The sequence below is a fragment of the Canis lupus genome, chromosome 27, assembly GCF_048164855.1.
Source record: "Canis lupus baileyi chromosome 27, mCanLup2.hap1, whole genome shotgun sequence".
Lineage (NCBI taxonomy): Eukaryota > Metazoa > Chordata > Mammalia > Carnivora > Canidae > Canis > Canis lupus.
This window is the reverse complement of record NC_132864.1, coordinates 23,022,169-23,046,920: the sequence shown is the minus strand read 5'-3', so window position 1 is coordinate 23,046,920 and position 24,752 is coordinate 23,022,169. Positions and strand designations below refer to the sequence as shown.

The 24,752-nt window shown below is 51.6% G+C and overlaps 1 protein-coding gene across 4 annotated transcripts; it reads right to left on the bottom strand.

Annotated features, from left to right (window-relative positions):
• Nucleotides 1-3,454: 3,454 nt before the first annotated feature.
• CABP1 (calcium binding protein 1) lies at nt 3,455-24,747 on the bottom strand. 4 transcript variants are annotated; one of them, XM_072802792.1, is made up of 7 exons: nt 24,030-24,747; nt 11,699-11,890; nt 8,883-8,913; nt 8,445-8,588; nt 7,230-7,339; nt 6,842-6,989; nt 3,455-3,890 (listed from the first exon to the last, which is right to left on the bottom strand). In XM_072802792.1, exons 1-7 carry the CDS (start codon nt 24,672-24,674, stop codon nt 3,865-3,867), a joined length of 1,296 nt encoding a protein of 431 aa, XP_072658893.1. In that variant the 5' UTR covers nt 24,675-24,747; the 3' UTR covers nt 3,455-3,864. The 4 variants fall into 4 exon arrangements, with proteins under 4 accessions (XP_072658893.1, XP_072658895.1, XP_072658894.1 ...); XM_072802794.1 differs by lacking the exon at nt 24,030-24,747 and adding an exon at nt 16,617-18,176; XM_072802793.1 differs by lacking the exon at nt 11,699-11,890 and having other exon boundaries at nt 24,030-24,740.
• Nucleotides 24,748-24,752: the final 5 nt, after the last annotated feature.

Sequence of the window (24,752 nt, the reverse complement as noted above, 5' to 3'; positions counted from 1 at the left end):
AGGACATATGGGAGAGAATAGTAGGTAAATGGGGAATAACAACACAATAATAACCTCAGAGACTTTTATAATGCTTACTATGCTAGGTCCTGCTCCAAGGGCTCCCATGACGCTAACTTGCTTCATCTTCCAAACAACCCTAGAACAGCATCCACATTTTACAGATCAGAAAACTGAGGCCCAAAGGGTCGTATAACTTAATCAAGAGGACACAGCTAACAAATGGCAGAGCAGGGATTTGAACCCAGGTAGCTGACTCCTGAGCTCACACTTCTTTTAGCCTTTTTATTGCAAAATACGACAAACAAAAAAACACACAGAAAAGTTCCCGATGTGGGATTCCATCCCGGGAATGGATCACGCCCTGAGCAGAAGGCAGACGCTTAACCGCTGAGCCACCCAGGCGTCCCCTAAATCTCTTTCAATCTGTAAGTTCTCCCTCCATTCTTTTCTTTTTCTGTAATTTATTTATGGAAGAGCTTTAGTTGTTTGACCTGCGGACTTTCCCAGCCTGGATTTTGCCAGTGGAATACTCACGGTACAACTCAGCATGTTACTCTGTCCTCTGAATTTCATGCCAACTAGCCGCTGGATCTAGAGGCATGCTCAGACTCAGGTTCTATCCTTCTGGAAAGGCCCGGGGAGGTGGGATGGGGGCGGGGGCCTGGAATGTCTGTTTCCCTCAGTCCTTTGATCAGAGCCCATGCTGTTAACCACATTGCTATAGAGATGCTTCCCGGGTGTCCTTAGTTGCTCCGTGATTTGCTCCACCCACTGGACGCATCTGTCTCCAAAAGCGAGCCTTTTATAGGCAGCATGATTTCTGCTGCCATGGGGCTGGCTGACACTTGAAGGCAGTCCTTCAGAGGTCCCACCTGAGCTTCTCCACACTCCAGGGGCTGCAGTGGATGGGGCCCTGCCTCCCCAGTGAGCGTCATCTCTGTCTGCTCCTCTCTCCAGCCCAGTTCACCAGGCAGATGGAATTCTGCTTCGTTTCCCAAATACCCATGCTCTCCCTTACCACTGGGCCTTTGCTTGTGCTGTTGCCTCAACTAGAAACTCTATTCCTCTCACCTTCCCTGACTGAGCCTGGCTGATCCTTCAGGTCCTAGCAAATTGTCCCTCCACATCACCCCCACCCTGCCAGATTATCTTTTACATATCCTCACTTCTCCTAGGCTAACCTCATAGGTAGCCTAGGAAGCAACACTGATGCCACCACATTATGCTTGTTTTCTTAACTGTTTTCCCTGCTAGTAGAGACAGGGAGCCTGGCACAGGACCTGGTACACAGTAGGTGCACAGGAAATGTCTGTCTGGTGCACGCATGCATGACTGAATGGACTTTACGAGTTATACAGAGGCAAATCCAGGCTCAGATTTAAGGACCTTGCAGATAGTGAGAACCCTTCTAAGATGACTCACACCTAGCTCCTCCCCAAGGGAGGTAGTTAAGCAGTTGTGTGGTTCAGATCAAGAAAGAATTCCCACCTGGGATAGGGTCCATCTAGAAAAATGAGTCTTGGTTCTTGGAACATAGCAGAACCTTCTCTTCAAATGATCTTACTAGGAACCACTAAATATAAGACAGGTTCCAGAGGAGAAGTTTGAGTTTCAGCATCGGTGGAGGCAGAAGCCCAGCCCCTGGGTTTCCCCTTGTCCTGAGCACTAGAGTTTCTCTGAACAGTGGCCTGGCTATATTCTCAAGTCGCTTTATCCTAGCCACTATGTCTGTGATTAGGAGGCCACCACACTGGGGAAAGAAAGTGTCCTAGCTGACACCCTAACTCCGCCCCCTCCCTGTGGTGCCATCAGGGGCTCATCCTATCAGCTGACAGAGATGCCCACAGAAGCCCTCTTTCTATGAACTGTTCCTCTGGCCCTCCAGGCCATTGTGTTTCTGTAACCGTGTAGATCTGAGGGCTCTAGGCTGAGCCAAGCCAATACAGGAGCGGGCAGGGCCGCAGGCCTGCCTCATGGGGCACAGAGCCAAGGGCTTAGTCTCAGAATTGGATTATGAGAATGAATTTGGAACTCCCAGCACCCCCTCTGGCCTCACGGACATGGGGATTACCCAGGCCTCTGGCCCGGGGCCCTCAGGTCTTCCCACATTCCCTGCCAAATCTGAGAACAAGGATCCTGTCTCTGCTGCAGCATAAGGGCAGGGATTTCTCCACTCACCACCCACTTCCAGCCTTTGGCTCACAGCCCCCTGCTGCCTGGAGCACACCTGCTTCCCACATGTCTGGGACTTACAGCAGTGTTATTCAAATTGTGGCCCATTAGGTAGGAGGGCTCTTTTCAGTGCCCTTTCTTGGGGATAAACCTTTTGCTTCCCCCAGAATCTACTGCTTGTCTCTATAGCCTTGACTGGGGGAATTCAATGCTTTGGTGAAGTTTCTATTCTGTTCTCTGGCAAGAATACTCTTCTGTCATGGGCACTCTTGATTTGTTGAGGCTTTTAGAAACCAAACTGTGGTCCCTGACTGACAGCAAGAACATCCCCTGGGAGCTTGTTAGAGATGCAAATTCATGGACCCCACCTCAGAGCCTGAATCAGTATCACTAGGGTGGGGCCCGGATATGTGGTTTAACAAAATCTCCAGGTGATTCTTACATGCTAATGTTTGAGAACCACAGGCTCAAAGTGCACAGGTCCCTCCTGCACACCTGTCTGGTTATTCCCTAACCCCATCAAAAATTCTGGGCAACTTCTACCCACTAACATCTCCTTTATGTGAATGGCAGCCCTAGGAAGGGAGTAACATGATGCTCTGAGAGCACTTCCTGGGGCTTTATTATCTTTTATTGTTCCCCTATTACATACGGGGCTCAGTGAGGGGACAGGACTGGCCCCAAGTCACACAGCAAGTAAACCCAGGACCTAACAACTATACTATCCCGCTCCTCACTCTGCAGAGCAGGCGGTAGCTGTCTGGACATCTGTTCCACACACACACACCCTGAGATTTCCTCCATGGCAAATGCGTTATCCTCAGGAAAGCCTCTCCTGACCTCCCCGGAGTCCACCAGGCCTCCTTAGAGCCTACCACAGGTCCCTGCATTTTTCCCTCCTAAAAGCATCACAATTTGTAACCATGTTATTGAAGGACTTTGTGTCTGTCTTCCCGCCAGGCTGGAAAACTCCGGGAGGACAGGAAGTGGGCAGACCCTGCTGGATGCTCACCCAACATCTATTCTCCTTTTTGTACAGAGCCTGCGTTTGTGTGGGACAGTTGGGTACCCAGCCAGGTCACTACCACCCCCAGGGTCCCCTCCAGCTAGAGATATGGGGTTCTGGCTTCTGAGATGACGGTGGGTACCTAATGGGGTGCAATAAATGCACGTTGAATGCAGGACTGTCGGGCCAGCTCTGGGTGTGCAGTTGGTCCTTGGGGAGTGCGCACCATCTGACCAGGCCCAAGAAGCAAAGACCGCCCGGCCACAGCTGCCCTTGCCTTGGAAATGCTTTTATTGGTTCCGAGAGAACAGGGCTGTGGCGAGCTGGGACGGGCAGAGAGCGAAGGAGGCGGCGAGAGGCTTTGCCCCGGGGCGGACATGCTGTGCGGGGGCTGCTGGCGGCTCCCTGGCCCACCCCGCCAGCAGCAGCTGGGTCCTTGGCACTTGGCGCCCGGCGCACCTCTGCCGGCTTGGCACTGGGGCCTCCTCGGTGGCGGGCGCCCCCCTTTCCAGTTGCAGGAGTTGTGAGTCTTTCACAGTGCGGAGGGGTGGGGGTCCGGGGTGCAGGCAGGCCCCGTCCGCCAGTCCATCCTGGGCTCTCGGCGGCTGCGGCGGGGCGACGCGAGCTCCGGCTCCTCTTCTCCCGCCCGGGAGCTTGGCAGTCCTGGAAGGGCCCCCGTGGCCTCAGCGGGACATCATCCGGACAAACTCTGGGAGGGCACAGGAGCACCGTCAGGCCCGTCAGGCCCGGGAGCTCAGGCGGCGCCTCCAAATCTCCCTCCCGGATCCGAGGCCGCGCCCCCTCCTCCCACGCCCCCCCCCTCCCCAGGTGGCCGTCTCCAGCCCTTTGGCCTCTTTCCATCCATCTTGGGCCCCGCAGCTGGCGGGGGCGCTGTCTCAGCTACACAGCTGACCCCTCCAAAACCTCTTAGGGCTCCCTGCCAGAAAATATCCAATATCCTGATGAGGCCTCCCTGCCATGGCCCCAGCTGACGTCTTTCTCACTGCTCACCCCCATCCCTGAGCTCCAGCCACCAGATCGGATCACCCTTTCAGTGCAGCTGGCACCCTCCCCCTCCCTCCGCCTCTCAGCTTGGTCTGCAACCTGTCTCCTCTCTCTTCTCTTTCTTTTAACTAGATTTGACTATTTGGAGCAGTTTTAGGTTCACAGCAAAATTATGCAGGAAGTCCGGAGTTCCATTTAGACCCTGCCCCACACCTGCACAGCCTCCTCCACCATCAACATCCCGCACCCAGAGTGGGACTTTTGTTACAATCGATGAACCTACACTGATGTGTCATTATCACCCAGAGGCCACAGTAACATTCAGGTTCATCCTTGGTGCTGTTCATTCTATGGGTTGGGGCAAATGTATAATGATATGTATCTGCCGCTATCATATCATTCAGAATGGTCTCACTGCCCTAAAAATCCCCTGTGCTCCACCGGCTCATCCCTCTCTCCCCCTAAACTCCTGGCAACCACTGATCTTTTTACATCTCCTTAGTTTTGTCTTTTCAAGAATGTTATACGGTTGGAATCACACACTATGTAGCCTTTTCAGATTGGCTTCTTTCACTTAGTGATATGCACGGAAGATTTCTCCATGTCTCTTCATGGTTTGATAGCTCATTTCTTTATAGTGTGAATAATATTCCATTGTCACAGTTTAATCCACTCACCAACTGAAGGACATCTTGTTTGCTTCCAGGTTTTAGCAATTGTAATAAATAAAGCTGCTATAAACATCTGTGTGCAGGTTTCTATGTGGTTGGAAATTTTAATTCATTTGGGGAAATACCTCTTCCTCCTTGTTCACCTGGTGGCTCCTACTCATCTATTAGGGCTCTACTTATTTATAGCCTCCTCCAGGAAGCCTTCCCTAATCCCCCCTCTAGCTTGGCACAGATGCCCTTTCTGTACCCCACAGCTTGCTGTATTTCCCCCAAAACAACATGGACTATACTGTTGGCTTCTGCTTTCCTTGCTGGTCTCGGGCTTCTCGAGGCAGATCTTGACACACAGTAGGTGTACAACGTATGCTGGCAGAATAAATGGGGGGTGCTTGGCTTAAAGGGAAGGGCTGTCATCTGGGAGAGTGGGGGTGATACCAGGACATAGAACGACCTAAAAATTTCAGATCTGGTGGCAGCAAAGCCTTCTTTCCTTGTAGCCACCCACAATCACTTCAAACTTGGAGTCTACTTGCTCCCCAGAAAAGACCTCCCAACCTTCGTATTCTGGATTCAATCACACTCTGGCACATGTTTATCTTGACTTTCTGCTTAGAATGCAAGCTCATAGAGTACGAAGTCAATGTTTTACTGTATTTTTGCCCTGTCTCCCCTAGTTGTCTTGAATGGTATCATACAGTCTTATGTATGTAGTGGCTGAGATTCCAGATCTGGTGTATGACCCGGCTCTGCATCTTAATAGTTAGGCAATCTCAAGTAAGTCATATGAATTCTCTGAGCCTCCGTGTCGTCATCTGTAATGTGACACAATAATAGTGCAATCCAGAGAGTGAGAATCAAATGGGATAACATATGTAAGTATACTTAGTACAGTGGCTGGTATACAATACATGTATAATAAATGGTAACTATTATAATTATTACTGATTCCTTAAAAAAAAAAACACTTTTACTGAGCATTAGTTATGTGCCAGGTGCTGAATTATGAGGAAATGTAGAGATAAAATGTTCTTCTCCAAAAGTTCCAACAAGCAGAGCTACAACTAGCACCCGAGGGACAGTGTGAAGAATGAGGGAGGGTAAGCCTGAGGTGCCATGAAAGCCCAGAAAAGAGGAATTTGGCCTAGGAACCAGCGAGGAAGTGCCAGAGGAAGTGGCCCCACTGCTGAGTCTTGAAGGATGAAGAGAATTTAATCCAGCTAAAGAACAGAATAAAAGGCATCTTGACAAAAAGAACAGTGCATTCAAACCAGAGCTTGGCAGGATCATGGACCACAAGTACAGGGGTATGGCTTTAAGGTGGAGTGTGAGTAAAAGAACAGCAGGAGCTGCAAATGGGGAGGTGATCTGTGGTCTGATCTCCAGGGACCTGAGTATAGATTGAGCAATGGGGTGCTCCAAAAATATCTACCATGGATGGATGCAGGAGTAGGTGGACAGATAAATGGGTAGAGATGGATGGATGGTTGGATGGATGGGTAGGTGGATATAGATGGGAAAGGATCCCACAAACAGATCAATGGAAGTGTGGGTAAATGTATAGGAAGATGGATGGAGATATATGAATGTATGAACATAGAGGTATAGATGTATGGATAGATAGAGGTACATGAGTAAATGGATGCATGGGTGAATGTACAGAAAAATGAATAGATACGTGGATAGATATGTAAGTGGATGAATAAATGCCAGGATGGATAATTGTTTAGAGATGAATGAGTGGTTAGACACCTGACACATAAAGAGATGCATGAATGAATGAACAGATGGAGAGAGAGATTTGGCAAGATGGATTGATGGATGGATGGGGTAGGAATGAATGGGAAGGTGGATTTGGAAGGTGGATTACAGGGGTGCATGGATGGAGGGGTAAGAGATGGAAGGGTGGGAGCATGGAAAGTTGGAATTTTGATGGATACACAGTTGGCCTGGCTTGGCTTCTCTTGTACATTCAAACCCCACCTACCTTCAAAGTCTACTCGTCCATCCCCATTGAGATCCACATCTCGGATAATTTCCTCTATGTCTCGATGTCCCACCTGATGGCCCAGGAGTTTCCTCATGGCCTCTCGCAACTCACTGGTGCTTATCTCTCCGTCACCATTGGTGTCAAACTAGAGAGGGCAGGGAGCAGAGAGGGGTAGCTCCAATGCCGGGAATGTAGAAGCAGATCCCAAGGTTGGGCTCTTTTTCCAGCCTCATTGTCCCCCAGCTCCAGAAACCCTTCTCTTTCCAAGCTCCTTCCCCTGGTACGTGATCCAGGGCTCAGGTTTCTCTTCAAGTAACCATCCTGGAGTTGGAATCCTAACAATCACCCCACCACCACCTCTGTCTGTCCAGGGCCCATTACTCACTTCTCGGAAAGCATCTCGAAGTTCCTTCACTCCAATCATATCTGCTGTTTCCGCCAGGAGTTTAGGTCCCATTAGCTCTACAAAGTCATCAAAATCCACATGGCCACCCACTGGAGACAGAGGAAAGGGCTAGGTCATTCATCCAACTACTCCCTCATCTCTAATTAGGCAAAGGAAGGCACTGTGAACCTCTCCTTGACCTATTCAGTGCCAGGTCGAGGGTACAACCAAAGGCCAAATGAGGACAGAGAAGTGACCATGGACAGGTGGTTTATCAAAGAATGGCTCAGGGAAGGGATGCCTGGGTGGCTCAGTGGTTGAGTGTCTGTCTGCCTTTGGCTCAGGTCATGATCCCAGGGTCCTGGGATTGAGTCCCACATCAGGCTCCTTGATGATCAGGAGCTTGCTTCTCCCTTTGCCTATGTCTCTGCCTCTCTCTCTGTGTATATCATGAATAAATAAATAAAATCTTTAAAAAAAAATTTTTTTTTTCAGAGACAGAGAGACAAAGACAAACAAGCAGAAAGGTAGAGAAAGCAGAAGTTAGGAGCATCTGGCCCATATGCCCCAGGGCTTACTCTTGTCCTGCAAAAGGAGGCTCACTCCAATAAGATCCCAAAGCAGGTAGGAGTGCTGGAGCAGTGACACACACCCCACCCCTTGCTCACAACACCTTTCAGCCACTGACTGACAAAACACCTGGCTTGGAGAGGCCAGGGCTCTAACCTCAAGATGGGCACAGTACACTAACTCCCAGAGCTGCCTGGAGGAATGAGATTCTCAATACTAGTGGTGCTAGCTGGCTTGAGAGTTCACCCCCTGTGGGCTCCTTCTCTTTGTGGCCTCACTTCCCTATTCCCTGTTGACCCTTCTCTTCACCTTCCAGAGAAACTGCTTGTACCCAAATCCTTGTCTCTGCGGTCTGCTTCTAGGAGAACCCAAACTAAGCCAGAGAATAACAAAGGAGTAATGGCTTCCCTTCTGTTCAACAGCCCCTGTAGGCCACATGCAGGGCTGTGTGGCAGGTACTCCCTCGCTGACTTTCTGTGCTCCTCTCATTTCACAGATTACAGCAGAGGAAACAGGCCCAGAGACTCTAAGCAGTTTGCTCCAGGTTATAGAAGCTGGCCCAGAGCTGAAATCAGCCTGTGTGACTGCAGAGGACTGCGAGGGTAGGAATGGGAAGGGCAGGTGGTGCCCAGGGGAGGGACTCACGGTTCATGTTGATCTGTTGGGACAGCTCAATGAGCTCCATCTCAGTAGGCATGTAACCCATGGTGCGCATGCAGTTGCCCAGGTCCCGGCAGTTGATGTAGCCGTCCTTGTCCTTATCAAATTCTCGGAAGGCCTCTCGGAGCTCTGAGAGAAAGAACAAAAGTGGACACAGCTAGACAAAAGGATAAAAGTGGGACTTGTGAAGCCTCTGGGCAGAGGCAGCCCAAGCCCCACCCCCACCCCTGTCCCTGAGCCAGAGCCTAGAACTGCCAGGACTACACTCCCCTGATCCTCAGCGCCCCACAGACAATGCCCAGCCCTGTACCAGGCCACATTCCCAGAAGGCCAAGATGTCTCTGCCTCTCTTCACACCAGTATCCCTTCCCTCACCTTCCTGGACAGCTGAGCAACCCTTTCCCCTAAGGGGCTGGGTCTTACCTTCAATCTCCTCTGGCCGCAGTGATCTGTCCTGAAACAAAAGAATGTGTCCTATTAGCAGCTGTAAGGGGCCTAGAGGTCACAAAATGCCCAGGCTGGGGACTATACGAGGGACAACGAGCACACTGGGTGGAGGGAGGGCCAGCACACATCTTTGAGGGGGAAAGGTGCAGCCCACATCTCTCATAGACACAGAAGATGCCCAGGGACCCCAGAGCCCCATTCAACCTGCGTACAGAAACTCTGTGTCCCCATTCCAGACACCAGAATGTGTCAGAGGACAGAGTTGTTCTGGAGGCAAAACCCTGTAAATAAAGTGGAGTGGACGGGTTGCTGTGGGTTACAACAGAAGGAAGGCCTGCAAGGCAATGGGGAAAGGGCTGGAGGGACAGAAAGCCAGAACTGGACAGGCTGCCAGAGAGGGAGGGAGAGGAGGAGGAGGAGGAGCCAAGGGTGTGGAGGCAGAAGTAGGGCATCGCCCACCTTCTCCCACCAGACCCTCATCCTACCTCTTGCCTGTAATGGGACACGGCCTAGGACCCTGGGGGCTGCCGGTGCTGCTGGCTGCTGCCAGGGTCCAAAGCACACATCTCCAGCTTCGCGCAGAGCCCAGGTCTCCTTGGGGACTCAAGGAAACTCTGGGTCTAGGCATCTGGACAGATGGCAGAGAAGTCTCCAGAGAGCAGGCCCAGAGGATACATGGGGTAGACTCTGGCTAGTGAGGTGCCAGTCACCCCAGGCCTTCCCAGGAGGCAGACAGATCAGCATGAAATGGATGCCCAGCCGGACCTGTTCAGTAGGCCCCAAAGCTGGCACCCACAGCACATCCTCCCCACGTATCGCAGCTCTCTGACTTCTGGCAGGTAGAATGTGGCAGGGTGTGCCCACCCTGAGTGAGCACATACCAGATGCGGGCACACCCCTCCTGAACACAGACACGCAGGCGGGCCCCAGTGAGCATGAAGCATCTCAGCTGGGCACGCTGGCTGTTCTAGCCAAGGGGTCAAGGCAGCAAGAGACAGCTTTTGCCCACCCACTGCAAGCTGGCCCCATCGCAAGAGACCCTAGCTATGAAACTCAGAATTTTCTAGAAAGGGGCTGCTGAGCAACATCTCGTGAGACAACCAGGTGCACAGGACCTCAGGCTCAGAAGTGGCTAAATGTGACAGGACAGTGTTGACAGTGTACATGAGCTGTGAATGAGCAGGCTACACACTACCCCGTTCAGCATGTGGCATTTCTAGGTGAGGGCAGGATTCACTGAAGGTATGTGTATGTCTCCGCAAGATGATGGTATGGACTTCCACCATAAAACCTGTCACCGTGTACACTGCGAGTGTTGTCACTCCATTCCTAGTCACACTTGGATCTTGGGTGGCCAAAAATAATGATTTTTGCAAAACCCTGTACCCCCAATAAGTGAAGTGAGTAAATAGGTGAGTGTATGTGTGTACATACCCGTGCAGAGTGTATTCGCTAGGACAAATCACTCAGATATGAGTCCTTTCCCACTCTTCAAGCCTCAAGCAGCCTCTCTTTCTCCAGGACCCAGCTCTACAGGATTGGAGAGGAACAGGGTGCTACCCTACTGCAGCCTCCTCCCCTTCTTGCATAGCTGGAACCAGGGAGCAGGCAAGCCAGGTACCCCTTCTCGGTGTGCCTCTGGCAAAGTCCAGGTGGCCAGCCCTTGGATCACATGCTCCCCTTGTGGAGCATTTGGGGGTATGTGTAGAAGAGCCACAGGTGCACACCAATGTGTTAGGGAAACCGTGAGCACCATCCCCAGGGGTCAGACGGGAGGAGAGTACATGCACATACTAGCACATACTGTCTCCCCAACGTATGCGGTTTGGAAGAAGAGCTCAGCCTCCAGAGCCAGACAAACTCAAGTGCAAAGCCCAGAGTTGCTCCTTCCTAGCTGTGGGACCACAGGCAGGTCACTTCAGCATTCTGAGCCATGGTGTCCTCATCATAAAATAGGTTAATACCAGCACCCATGTTACCGGGCCTTTGCGAGCATCCCATGAGACAATATCTGTAAAGTATTTAGCATGTGGCATTCAACAAGTGGAACCCTCAAATGTTTGTATCTGTAACATCATCACCCTCCTCCTGTGACTGTTCAGATATCTGAAGGAGGCTGCCGGGATATAGTAGCTGCTTGCGGCTATTTAAATTGGAATAGGAAGCAAATGAAATGAACAATTCAGGTCCTCAGTTGTACTAGCCACTCTCAAGTGCTCAATAGCCACATGTGGCTGATGGCTACTATATCGGGCAGCATGGCTTGTAGAATATTTCCATCACTATAGGAAGTTCTCCCGGACAGGCCTGTGTATTCAGAACTGCTGTTAAGAGAACAGGGAGCCTTTGCATCAGACTTCCCGGGTTTGAATCCAACCTCTACACCCACTAGCTGTGATCTTGAACATGTTTATCTCTCCAACTCAGTTTCCTTATCTGTAAATGAGAGATGATAATAGGACTTACCTCTCAGAGCTGCTCTGAGCCTGACATGAGACAATGCACCAAAGCACTTAGCACAGAGCCTCACACAGAGTAAGTGCTCAAGAAGATAAGAAAGCAAACAAAAAAACATTAGCTGCTATGTTACTTCTTGCTGGTGGAGGTGGACTCACCAGTGCTTTGCAGCCATGGGTGGGAAATATGGAGGGTCAGAATCACACATTGAGGGGTTGGGGTGTATCCATGAGGGGACATGGCTTGCTTCATACAGAGCCCCTCTTCTTCCCAGCACCTCCTCATGCCCTCTGAAGCCAAGTCAAGTGCGGCTCCACTGGGGCCAACTTACGTACAGGCTGCCTGTTCTCAGCGAAGCCCTTGCGCAGGAAAATGCAGGCAGGGCCCAGCAGGTTGTGCATGACGGCACAGTTCTGGGCCAGCATCAAGAGCGGTCCCGGGAGCTCACCGCTGGCTGCCAGCCCCTCCTCGCTTGTCTGCACCACTGTCTGCACCACCGTGTAGCTGCTCTTCTCCTCCTGGCGCATCTTCAGCCAGCACCAAGCAAATACAAAAGAGAGGCAGGCTGTCATCTCCCTGCCCCATTGGCCCTCCTGGCCTCAGCCCAGCTCCTGGTCCTAGAAGGGGCTCTCCTCAAGGAGGAGACCCCTGAGAGTCAAACAGTGGGATTCGGAGAGCTCTCAGGATGATGGGAGGCAGGAGCCAAATTGGCTCAACAGATGGAGTCTCTGATCCTTGATTGAAACGGATGCTCCAGGGAGAGCTGGGGATGACACCCATTGTGTGGGACGTGTGCACACACATGCTCACGACACATCCACATGTACAGAATCACACACTCACGTGAATGTGGGAGCTTAGAGACAAGGAGGCGGACAGAGGCTTCTGCTCCAACCAATGGGAAGCACTCACTCAGAGACTAATGAGTACTGGCCTTGCCACTTGCTCCCAAATGGACTTCCGGCCCTGCCCCCCTGCTGGACCCCACCAGAAGGCAGTGGGGACCGTCAGAGCTGGGAACACACAGAACAGGTTCAGATAGGCTGCTGGACCAGCAAGTGCACACACAGAGGCCTAGCTAACACAGCTGAGCAGGTAGGGTAGGAGGGAAGCCTAGGGCAAAATGGAGACTATAGATTCCCTCTGAAGGGGCAGTATTACTTAATTCAGCCTAATGTTTCCAGATCTTCTGATTTTATGCTCTGCCTGGGCCAAGCAAAGCCCATCTGTGGATCAGATTCTTCCCAATTTGCAGCCTCAAGACTAGACACTCTCTGCCCCCCAGCAGCTCTCCTTCTTCCCCCTCCCGTCTCTGGCTCCCTGCCCAGCCCAGCTTGCCCGACCTCTAGAGGCTGAGGCAGGGGCCCTCTCTGCTTACCGAATATAGCTGTGCTCCCAGGCCCTGGCCCTCCCCTCCTCCTCCCCGATGGTTCCCATGCAGCTATAAAAAGTCAGCACTGCCCACAGACCATCCCCTTAGGACAACAGCAGCATCTAGTCACAACATTCTATTCCACCCTGGCCTCCCCAGGATGCCCAAGGCCCCCCAGGATCCAGGACAGGGCACTCTGCCTTCAGTCCTGAGCTTGGATGCCTCCTCTCAGTGTGAGGATTTGGAGGCAAATCTTCCCAAGGAGAAACAGAGCAGCTATAACTTGCAGGGCTGTCTTTGCCCTAGAACCCCAGAGCTGCATACCCTACTCTTGTATCCTGCTGTACTACACTTCTGCCAGACTCCTCCAGCTCGCAGAAGGACATGGCCAGAAGATCCTGTGACCCAGGGGGCAGCTTGTCCTGCCAGGCTGAGAAGCAGAACAAGTTCCCCCAGGCTTACCTCACCCTCCCTCTCCTCTTGTGTGTCTTCTCCCCAAAGCCCCACACTCTGGGGCTACAGACTAGACTCCCTTCCAACTTCCTAAGCCTCTTCTAGTCTGAGAGGGAGGAGCAGTATCCTGGTTCAGACCCGGAGTGAAGGTCCTCAGCACAAGGCCCAAGTTCAGTGACTGCAATAAGGGTGGGTCTTTGGTTGTCTCGGAACTTGACAAATGTTTAACAGTCCAAGGGCCATTCTGGTTTGATGACTAAAAGAGGTCAGAGCCTCAGCCATACTTGCACAGGCTTCTAGGACCCAGGCTAGAAGGCTTGCAGGTTCTGCAAGGGCGGAACCCGGGAGACTTTCCTCACTGGGAGGCTAGCCCAGAGGAAGCCCAAGAGTAGAGAGCGGCTGGACCCCAAGAAATAATCTCCCGAGCTATGTGTAGAGAATCAGCCTTTTTGTTTCTGGCTGAGCCTCGCACACTTGGCTCACAGTGAGCACAAGCCAGGAGGGAGGAGGCAGCAGGCAGCACAGAACTCTGAGAGGCAATTTAGTACACTGGCTCTGGGCTCAAACAGTCTTGGGGACACATTCTGTCTCTGCCGCTTGCTTGCTATGTGACCTTGGGCAGGTGACTTCACTCCTCTGTGCTCTAGTTTCCTTCTCTGTCCAGCGGGAATAAACTCAGGATCCTTGTGAGAAATAAATGAGCTATTGCATAGTGCCTGGAGCATGGTAAGAGCCGAATACATGGAGTTGCCATGGGGATGAGAATGACGGTGATGACGATGATGACGATGGTGGAGATGCAACATAAGAGATGCAGGGAGCCAGAAGGCATTTACTTCTGGCTCCAGAGGAAGTGGGAGCATATTTGCCAATCAGGGAAGAACTGAGAAGGGATGGAGAAGAACGCGTTCCCACAAAGGAGGCACCAGTGGTGGCTGGGGAATTTCCACTCCATCTCTTTATCATAATACTGCCTGGCACCAAGTTGCCAGGAGGCTGCTGTTCTTCCCTGGCCAATGATAGCACCTGACAGCCTAGTCCTGTCCTGCACAGAGCCCGGAGCAGGCTGCCTCTCCCCCTTCCTGGCTCCCTGGCTACCACACTTGGGAAGCCAAGTGGGCAGTGGCCCATAGGCTCACAATATCTCCTGGCACCAAAGGGACAGCTCCCAAGTGTAGCATGGCAACAGGGTCAGCTGGCCTCATGACCTAACAGCTTTCTAACAAGGCAAGCTATCCAAGAGAAGGCAAGTCAAAGCTCTCTCTCCTTGAAGGTATTCAGTGAGGGCTTGGCAAGGTGGGGGCCAGAATCACTGCAGTGAGTGGGGACCCAGGCACCCTGTAAGGTCATATGTGGGAATCTCTGAATAACACTCCTGACAGCAGGGGAAAGAAAGGCAGCCTCTCATGGAGGCAAAAAATTAAATAAAATAAAAAATAAAATAAAATAAAATAAAATAAAATAAAATAAAATAAAATAAAATAAAAAATAAAATAAAATAAAATAAAATAAAATAAAATAAAATAAAATAAAATAAAATACCAAACTATGGACCGGCATTGCAAAAATCTCAACTCCGCTTCCACTCGGCTGTATGACTTTAGGAAAGCTCTTAGCTCTTAAATCCAGCTCCTTTCTCTACAAAATAGCCAAGAGAACTACTTGGTGGAAAAGAGCAAATGAAATCAAAGAGGATGGGTATGTTGGAGCTGTTTAGAAGAAAGCAATTATTACTATTACAAAAAAACATGAAATTAAATGCGGTAAGTTTTATTGTCTTTTACCTTATTCCATGGACTCAAAACAAAACCTCTCCTATTTTCCTTTACCCCCCTTTCTCTGGACACCCAGAGTGGAAAAATTAGGATCATGATGACAGTAATACTAGCTGCCATTTATTGAGGACTTTGTTCCAGGCAGTGTGCGCAGCACTTTATTTGCTTTTAACAATCACTTTAGGAGGTAAATACTAGTATTCCCACTTGGTGGACAGGGGAACTCAGGCCCAGAGAGGTCAAGTAACTCACCCAAGGTCACATAGCTGGAAAGAAAAGATATGAGAAGTGTGGTTCGTAAGCACTCTGCTGTTGGGGAGATGGGTGAGGTGGGGCAGAGGGATAATGCTTGCTCTTAAATTCACCTCTTTAGGTTCTGGACAGAACCCCAGGGAGGGGGGAGGGAAGCTTTCACCCTGTGGTTCTCTAGACTAATTCGGGTCAATTTCTGCTTCTCTGCAACAGCACAGAGGCCACCTCTGATGCCAAAGACTCCCCTAAGATGACAGATGATGTGGGCTGTATGCAAAGAAGAAACAGTCAACCCTGGGAAGGATCCAAGGGACCAGTGAAGATTAAAGGGAATTTGATATGAGCAGCTTAACTAAATGAGGAAGACGATGAGCAGAAAAGCCTAAAATGTCCTAAATTAAGAGACGATTGAACCGACCCAGGAGGTAGTACGGGGTTAGGGACAGACATGCCATTAGTTACCCCAAGACCTTGGGTAAGTCACTTTACCCTGAATGGTAATCAAGTTCCTTGTCTGGAAAAAGACAGAACTGGAGGAAAACATCCCTATCATTCCTTCTTCCTTTAAATAATATCCACGAGTTTCTTTTCTGGCCTGACTACAGAGGGCCAGAAATACAGGCAGAGCCCACGTGCAGCAAAACCCTATAGATGTAAGCCCAGCTTTGCATAAAAAAATGTTTTGGAGGTGATGATTTGCTTTCCAAAAGGAATTCTTGCAAAAGGATATTATCCTGGTGTATAAGCAATAAATCCACGACAAAAAGCTACTTACAGACACCTTTGCTCAACATCCTATTTCTCAGTGAAAACAATTCAGGGCCCCGAACCAGCCTGGTCCTAATTGAGATTCTCTGACCCGATTCAAGAATTATTGAGGGGAGCAAGGCATACCCCATTAGCAATGGGATCTACTTCAAAACCCACAAGTCTGAAGGCTTAGAGACCAGCAGAGAGAGGGCCAGAGACTCAAAGAGATGAATGAGCCCCCAGCTCCACAGCTGGGAAGGAGCCTCAGTAGCAGCAGGCTCAAAAGCCCAGCTCAACCTTCTTCCGATCCAGCAGCCCCCAAGGGGGTCCATCCACTCACATTCTATGGACCTGTGCTTTTCATTTTATGGCTCAGGAACTACGTGGTTTCTTTCCCGAATCTTATGCTAATTCCCAAACACAGCCCCCGGTCCCCATGCAGCTGTAAGTCCCAACTTCAGCTCAGAGCCTGAGACACAGAAAACGGGGATCAGAGGGAATCTGGAGGGAGGAACAGGGAAGCAGCTCTAGACAGAACCCATGGAAAGGGTAGCAAGCTTCAGATGCCCACCGCCTCCATCCCCAACTCTGGGACACATGGCAAGATGCCCCCCTCCCCTTCCCCAGGACTTGGAAACTCCAGAAACATACCTTCCTTGAGAGATTTCTCAGTGGAGACTTGACACAGTTGCCCATCCTAAGCTGAGGCAGCCCCTCTCAGGATCCCCGGGTCCATGAAGGAGGCTTCTGGGGCCTAAGAGACCTTAGTCCCTGTCACGGCCAAACCCCAGCCTCCCTCTGCCTGCGCAGTTCTTCCTCCTGGCCCGTTCTGAGCCCGCTCTCTTGCGCGCGTGCTCTCTTACTCGTCTGCCTGCTCCTGCTCTCTGATTTTTTTTTTTTTGGTGGATTGTGTGTGTGTTTGTGTGTGTGGGTTTAACTTTCTGGACACTTTCTTAAGGAGATGAAGGCAGAAGGGGAGAGGAGAGTGCAGGGTACAGAGAAAATCGCCTGGAGAGCTGATGGCAGAGGGTAGCAAGCTAGGGAAGGCTCCGATCATCTACATCAGATTAGAGCTCAGTCCTCTCTCCGGTTCATTTCCCTTCCCTCAGCCCCTCCTCTCCCGCTGCCAAATCTGCAGGGAGATTGCTTCGGGGAGGGGGGCCCAGAATGGCAGCTGCAGCTGGGAATTAGGCCAGCAGACCCAGAAGGGGAAGCAGGCTAGTTTGGGCCACCAAAGCCAGGTTGCCTCCCAGCTCCAGCCATGTGCATGCATTCACACACACACACACACACACACACACACACACACACACACATCTGCACACACATACATATGCAAGCACTCAGAGACAGACACACATCCTAATTGCCCCCTGGCAATCCCAGCTGGATTGAGAGCAGGCAGTTCCAGTTGAGGGCCTGGAAGATCTTGTGACGTCCCCATCACGCTCCATTTTTCACACTTGCTTCGTCACTGAAATGGGATGAGGCTCCAGGGCTGGAAGCGCAAGCTGAGCCAACAGCAGCGAGCGGATCCTTCTGCTCCCTTTGCTATGTGGAGTCTCTCCGACCCAAGAGACCGCGGTGAGGGGAGCATGATGGAGGCAGTGCTGGCGCACAGGCTGTGATGGAGGGCTGCCAACCCTCTAACAATCCTCTGCCTAATCCTGAGCGAGGATCTTTCAAGGTTTCCTTGGGGTGCAAAGCAGAGAGGCCACCCTTTGCTAAGTGGTCTTCACGGTCCCACGACTGGAACTTTTTAGGTGAGCGGCTCTTCCTCGTCCTGGTGGGTTCCAGGTTTGATGTGGACTCATCTGGAGCTTCAGATGTCACATTCAAGACCTACAGACGGAGCCAGAGGACCCAAGAGCGGAAGTGTCCCCGAATCCTTGCCGCCAGCTTCTCCCAGCAGGGGGCACCAGAGAGGATGGGAAGCCTAACTCTCCCCGCCCCTGATGCAACAACCCTTGCACGAGGCACTGGAAGAGTTTTCAGTCCAGAGAGGCTGCTTTCCCAGGGACGTTTGATCCAGCTAGAGTGGCTGGTCAGAAGTCCCATTAGGGGAGTGGGCGGGGCACTGCCCAGGAGGTGCCACAGGCTGGCTCCCAGGGAGCCGGGGGAGGAAGTCCCTGGATAGCTCTTGACGTCTGTGCTGCTGCTGACGACGGAACAGTTTAATCAGGGAAGTTACTCAGCAGCCTTGTTTGGGCCAAACCTCCAAAGGGGGTATGAGAAGGGGGGGCAGCCCCTGAGGGCAAAGGGAGGAGCCTGGGGAGGTGTTGATGCTCAAAGGGCAGGAAAGACACCAGGGAGATAAAACCGAAGAGTGAGCAGCCAACATAAGTGCCTTCTCCAAAGACACGTTCGTTCCTCCACAGGAAAGCATCAAGCAGCCTTTCTGTGGGGCGGGGAGTCAGGGTTATGAGACTCAGGTGCATGAGAAGGGTCTACAGGCCTGGGGTTGAGTCGTGCCTCTGCTGCCAGCTTCTGACTTCTCACATTCTAGAGCTTCTGTTTCCTTGCCTGGAAAAAGGGGGTTTCCCCGTATCTTGCTTATAAAGCAGATGTGGGCAAGTACCCGACACATAATAGATACTTAATGAGTAAGAAATAGTATCATTTGTCCAGGGTTTGTGTGCCAGGCACTGTGCCTGGCTCTGGGAATGCTGTGGGGAACAAGATAAAGCATGGTACCTGCTTTCAGGGAGTTCATGTTCTAGCAGGCAGGCAAGAGCTATTAAAGAGCTATGAATGCACTTACTGAATCACGTTTCAGGTAAATGCTACAAAAGGGAAAACACAAAACCTCTGAGAATGTGAGACAGAGGAATCTGACTTAGTCTGGGGGGATGAGAAAAGAGTTGGAAGATGAAATCTAGTAAATCAACTATCTGCAGACTCTTGACAAGCTGGGGCTCACCAGGGACCCCAGAGGGGAGCTGGGTTAGGTTCCAGGTACAAACCCAATTTATATTAACTACCTGGGCAGATATAGGGAAAGGCAGCACAGTGTCAAGTGAGAGTCTCAATGCTAGCTGCAGATGGTTCTGATTTAATAGGTGTAGATGAGCTCCAGGCACTGGTGGTGTTTAGTGCTCCAGGAATTCTAATCTGCAGTCAGCGTTGAGGACCACTGACACAGACGCTAAGAGCTTAGAATGCAGGGGCAGACAGACCTGGGTTCCAATGTTGCCCTGCTGCCTAGCAAACTCTATGACCTTGAGGACTTGTGAATCCTTCTGAACCTCAGTTTCTTTTAAAATGGGTACACTAGGGATCCCTGGGTGGCGCAGCGGTTTGGCGCCTGCCTTTGGCCCAGGGCGCGATCCTGGAGACCCAGGATCGAGTCCCACATCGGGCTCCCGGTGCATGGAGCCTGCTTCTCACTCTGCCTGTGTCTCTGCCTCTCTCTCTCTCTCTCTCTGTGACTATCATAAATAAATAAAAATTGAAAAAAAAATATTAAAATGGGTACACTAATAACCCTTTCCTCCTAGGGCTGTTGTGAGGAGTTAATGAGATAATATATGTAAAGGGTTTGGCACAGTGCCAGGCACCTAGAAGGTGCCCCCTTCCCTGGCCCAGCATTAGTCTTAAAGGGCCAGCTGTGCCGGCCTTGCCAGACTCAGCAGAACACCCACTCAGTCAGACCTGGTGACTCCTGCCCCCTGCAGGCCAGCCCAGAGCACAGCACCCGCTTGCCGACCTTGGAATATGCCTGTCCTTGGAGGCAGGAGAGGAGACAGCAAGACCAGGCCCCTGTGGAAAAGTCAATAAATCTCATCCTTTTTTACAGGACAGGATGCTGACCCTAGCTTGAAGCAGCAAGGGATCCAGGGATTCAAACTCAGAGCTTTAAAAAAAAAAAAAACTCAGAGCTTTGCTAGAGCTATTTGGGGCTGGGCAGGTTAGGCCGTGGTGCTCCTGGGTGACTGGAATAACTGGTGATCTATAGGAGGCAGGTGGCTTGACCTTTAGAAGAAATTTCCTTTTGCATATGTATATATGTATATATATATATATATATATATATATATACACACACACACATATATACTTTTTTTTTTTTTTTGATTTTTGAACTTTTTTTTTTTTTTTTTAAGGGCCAACAGGTAGGGGCTTCTCTAAGGAGCAAAGCACATTGCCCAGCCCCACCTTCCCTCTTCACCCCTGTGGCCACAACCCTTGGACTTCCAGAAGCCTACACTATGAGTTCTGGAATGCAGTAACAAGATCAGAGGGATGAGAAGGATAAACCCACTGCTGATTATTCCTGATTAAGAGGGAGGCTGGCCTCCAGCCCTGATCGGTTCTATCACCAGCATTTGAACTTGGATGACAGCCCAGTGTGAACAGGCTCAGGGAAAGCTGGGTCATAACCTGAGAGGTGCTTTGTGGATGCTTCTGACAAATTGGAAACATTCTTATGGGGATGCCTGGGTGGCTCAGTGGTTGAGTGTTTGCCTTTAGCTCAGGGTGTGATCCCAGGGCCCCAGGATCAAGTCCCACATCAGGCTCCCTGCATGGAGCCTGCTTCTCCCTCTGCCTGTGTCTCTGCCTGCCTCTCTGTGTCTCTCATGAATAAATAAAATCTTTAAAAAAAACCACTTTTATGTGACTTCCCACTCAACTCATTCTTTAGAGATCATAGTCCTGCCACTTACTTACTCTGTGGCCCTTGGACAAGCCACTTCCCCTCTCTCAAGACTGTTTCCTCATCTCTAAAATGGGGGGTGATAATGCCAACCTTTACTGGTTGTTGAGAAGATACTTAGGCAATTGTTTAGTGAGCTCTTGGCTGAGGTCTCAAGCCCCTTGTTCCTTCCCCCAAACAGCAAAGGCAAACGCAGCTGTCTTGGAGGACTCTACAGGATTGATATCAACCCCAAGCTGACCTTCTCTTTCCTTTTCCCCAGGCGCCAGGGGAAAGGCAATGAGGGCTCCCACTCTCTCAGAGAGCAGTAGGGAGAGACTTGACAGGAGTGAATGATATACATAGCCCTCATCCTAGAAAAACAGGCCTAGTCTGATTGAATCCATTATGACCCAAAACTTCATGGTCTCACGCCCTCATCTAAACTATAGGAACTAAAGAAACTCTGCAGAGCAGAGGCTGGAGATACTGGTCATTCGCCCATTAGATACTGTGTTCTTGTTATGTGCAAAGCAGTTTGGGAATTGGGCTAATTTATTCAAGTTAGAAGAGATGTCTTTAGAGCTAGAAAAAGGGGAAGGATGGAACAGAGATGCAGGCTTTATACACATCTGACTTCTCTACAAGGGGTCTTAGAGTAAGGAACTTAGAGTAAGGAGCAGAAAAACTGTTCTTAAAATAGTTTTATAAGGGGATGCTTGGGTGGCTCAGTGGTTGAGGATCTGCTTTCAGCTCAGGTCGTGATCCCAGGGTCCTAGGATCAAGTACCACATTGGGCTCCTCGTGGGGAGCCTGCTTCTCCCTCTGCCTATGTCTCTGCCTCTCTCTATGTGTCTCTCATGAATAAATACATAAAACCTTTAAAAAAAAAGAATCCTGATTCCTGTTCCCCTAATGTAGGACCTATCTTGGACCCTTCAGTGTCACTTTGAGCCCTAGCTCTCCTTGACTCTATTACAAATGAAAAGAAGATTCAGGACAGCACTTGGTAGTTAATTGACAGCAACAAGAATAACTATTACGGATGAAGCCCTTGCTCTGCACCATGCACTGGCCAAAATCTGTACATATCTTCATGTCCCATTTAATCCCCCCCCAAGCCCAGTGAGGTACTATGATTTTCTTTATTTCATAGATAAAGAAACAGAGGCTTAATGAGGTTAAGCAATTCAGTTAAGGTTAAAAATATATATAGAACTTGGGAGACATGAGAAATAGACCTTCCCAGGACTATATTTTGTCCTAAATAGATTCTATCTGAATGTTTCTGTATTCAGAATTCCATGTCTCTTCTCTTGGTCCTGGTCCTGAATCTAAGGACAGAAATCTCATTGCAAAGAGAAAGGATGGAAAGACTAATTCTCCACTGTCTCAGGAGACTGGAGACTCTGACCCAAAAGTCCGAGGCTGGGTTCGGTTGTCATTGCTGTTGCTGTTCAAGCAGATGCCTAGAGCTGTCAGCAGGAAGCCCAAACTGAATGTGCTGAGCTTTACAGAAAAAGTCTGCATCTCCAGAAGCAAGAGCTTCCAGAGGGAGGTAGTAAATATTTGATGGGACCTTCCAGCTCTTCCTGACTCAAGTGACCCTGGTGACATTTCAGAACATTGGGCTGGAGGATAGTCCTCATTAATGACTAAGAAAGTAGGAGAAGGGAGAAGGAAGAAAAGGAGGTAGCTGAAATGCTCTGAGCTCACAAAGGCCCATGCAGGCAAATTCTGTGAGACTGGAAAAAGAAGAGACTCTTTTTCTAGTGAAGTCATATTAGCAACAAAATAAATAGCCAGAAAGTGAGTGATTCTGGGCCAGTGAACTACCCTTACAAATTACTACATTGTAAGCTCCCAAACAGCCAGAACTCCAGCTATCTTGTCCACTGGTGTCTCCGCAGTACCCATAAATGCCTGGGTAAAGTAGGTGCCCCCAAATATTTGATAAATGTTTGACTAGATGTCACTGATTCCACAACCCAGACTCACTCCATTGACCACTGCCTGGGACACTCTATGTCTCCCACCTAATACATAAGCCACCGCAGTGAACTTCCACCTCAATATGTCGCTGCACTAATTCTCAAAGCTCTGCATCCAAATCTCTACTCTGGAGAACTGCTTTCAGCTAACGCGGCTAACGAGGGCTCCCCACAGGAACAAAGCCACACACTGCTGCCCTATCACACCACACAGCAGCCCCGTGCAACCCAAATCCACGTGCAGCTACCTTCATGTCAGACCTCCCCTGGCCTCAGCTGCCACGGAGTAGTATTTTGAAAAAGAATGTGCAGATCTGAAGCAGAACACACACGGCCTCCTTGGAATTCTGATCCAGCATGGCAAGTCAGAAGCTTAAAACGGCTTCTCTCCACTACATCCTAACACAGAAACACCCAGGGCCCCTTCTTCCTCCACACACAACGAAAACTCTCCCACCAGACCTCTGCATCACATCCCTCTCTGGCTGCCGCAGAACAGTCTCAACGCTGTGCCAATAAGTTTGAATTAATTATGGGCTCAGACTAGAGGAAACCCTGGCTTTGCTTGGGAGTTCACAGGTTCCTCTCTGCGAACCTCTCTCCCCGGCAGCACGGCCCAAACTGTAGACCTGCACTCGAGGACAGCTGCTCAGCTGCCCAGGACCCTTGAGAGAAAAGCCTACAGGAAACAAGAGTAGCCACTAGTGACTCCTTAGTGACCTTTCTAACCTTAGAAGGCACATCAACTTAGGCTGGGGTGTTATTCCATGTCCTACGACCTGACAACTGCCCAACTGCCATCCTAATGGTATCCATCCCTGGAATGACAATCTCCTTAAAACACCCCAAAGTTCCCATTTGAGCTATAGCTCTGTGTAGCCCCTCCATGCCTACCCAGACACTTCTCTTTTCTTGTATTTTTGAGTCTCCATTCGGCTCTCCTAACTTTTCCCAGGTCTCCGGGGCCACCACAGCCCACGACTAGCGTCCCCCATCCCCAAGCAAGGCTGTGTGCCCCGAGGTGGCCATTCTTGAGTCTCAGACCCCAACCCCCTTGCTCCTTTAGGTCGCTCACTGGCAGTCTTGGCTAGAGACCAGAGGAGTGAATTTGGCGCCACCTGCTCGGAGCACCCCTCCCGACCCCTGCAGATCTCCAGACGGTTTGCGGCGGTCGTTCCCCTCCAGGGCTGGCCTATTCGGCAGGTGGAGGGCGGCGAGGCGCGGGTACCTCGCCCAGAAGAGGCCCGGAGCGTGGACAGCGCTCAGGGTGCTGAATCAGGCACGGGGGAGGAGGAGTGCCGGCCAGGGCGCAGGGCTGCGGGAGGACTACGGGGAGCGAGACCGGGGGCCGCGGGCAGCGGCAGGAGGGCTGTGGGCGCGCAGCCGTGCAGGGTCCCGAGCGCCTTTCCCGGGAGCGCGGGCGGGAGGCGCGGCCCTTACCTGGCCGAAGGCGGAGCTGAGCATGGGGCGCAGCTGGTGGAGGAACGGGTCTGCCTCGGACGCGGCGGCTGGAGCGGAGTCGCCGCGACCCGGGGCTCGCAGCGAGCCCCGGAGGCCGAGCGCCGGGGACAGCCCCCGTTCCTCCCCATCCCGCCCGCGGGCCGGCGGCAGCGGCGACGGCGGCGAAGGTCGGGACGCCGCGGCCGGCAGCGCCTCCCGGGGCCTGCAGTGCGCCTGGGGGAGCCCGCGCCTGCTCCCGCGCGCGCCCTCCTCTCGCGGCGCCGGCCGGCACAGGGGCCTCCGCGAACTGGGGTCCCCGGACGGCGGCGGCGTGCCTGGGCTGGTGCCAGGCAGCCGGCGGCCAGGCAACCCTGGCTCCCGGGCAGGGCCGTGGCGGGGAACCCGGCTGCCCCCGCTCGCCGCCGCCTTCAGCAGCGACGTCTTGGACTCGCTTTTGGCGATGTGCGAGCTCATCGCGGCGGGGCCCGCGCTCGCATGGCCCGGCGGGGGCGGCGCGGTGCGGCGCTGCGCGGGGCCCCCGGCGGGCAGAGAGCGGGGCGCCCGGCGGGAGCCAAGCCCGAGGACGCGCTGGAGGCGGGCGCCGTCCCCCGGCCGCTTAAATGCGGCCCCGTCGCCGCCGCCCATGTGACAGCGCAGCCTCTACGCCCGGAGCCCCGAGCTTCCCGGCGGCTGGCGGTGCGGATCTGGGGGGGCCGCCGGCTG

What these genes read in the sequence shown, in the direction of transcription:
- CABP1 (XM_072802792.1), bottom strand. Translation starts at nt 24,674, where the DNA reads ATGGGCGGCGGCGACGGGGCCGCATTTAAGCGGCCGGGGGACGGCGCC. An exon ending in GCGGCCAGAGGAGATTGAAG is followed by an intron (nt 8,589 to 8,882) that starts GTAAGACCCAGC and finishes TCTTTCTCTCAG; the next exon opens with AGCTCCGAGAGGCCTTCCGA. An exon ending in TTCGAGATGCTTTCCGAGAA is followed by an intron (nt 6,990 to 7,229) that starts GTGAGTAATGGG and finishes TGCCCTCTCTAG; the next exon opens with TTTGACACCAATGGTGACGG.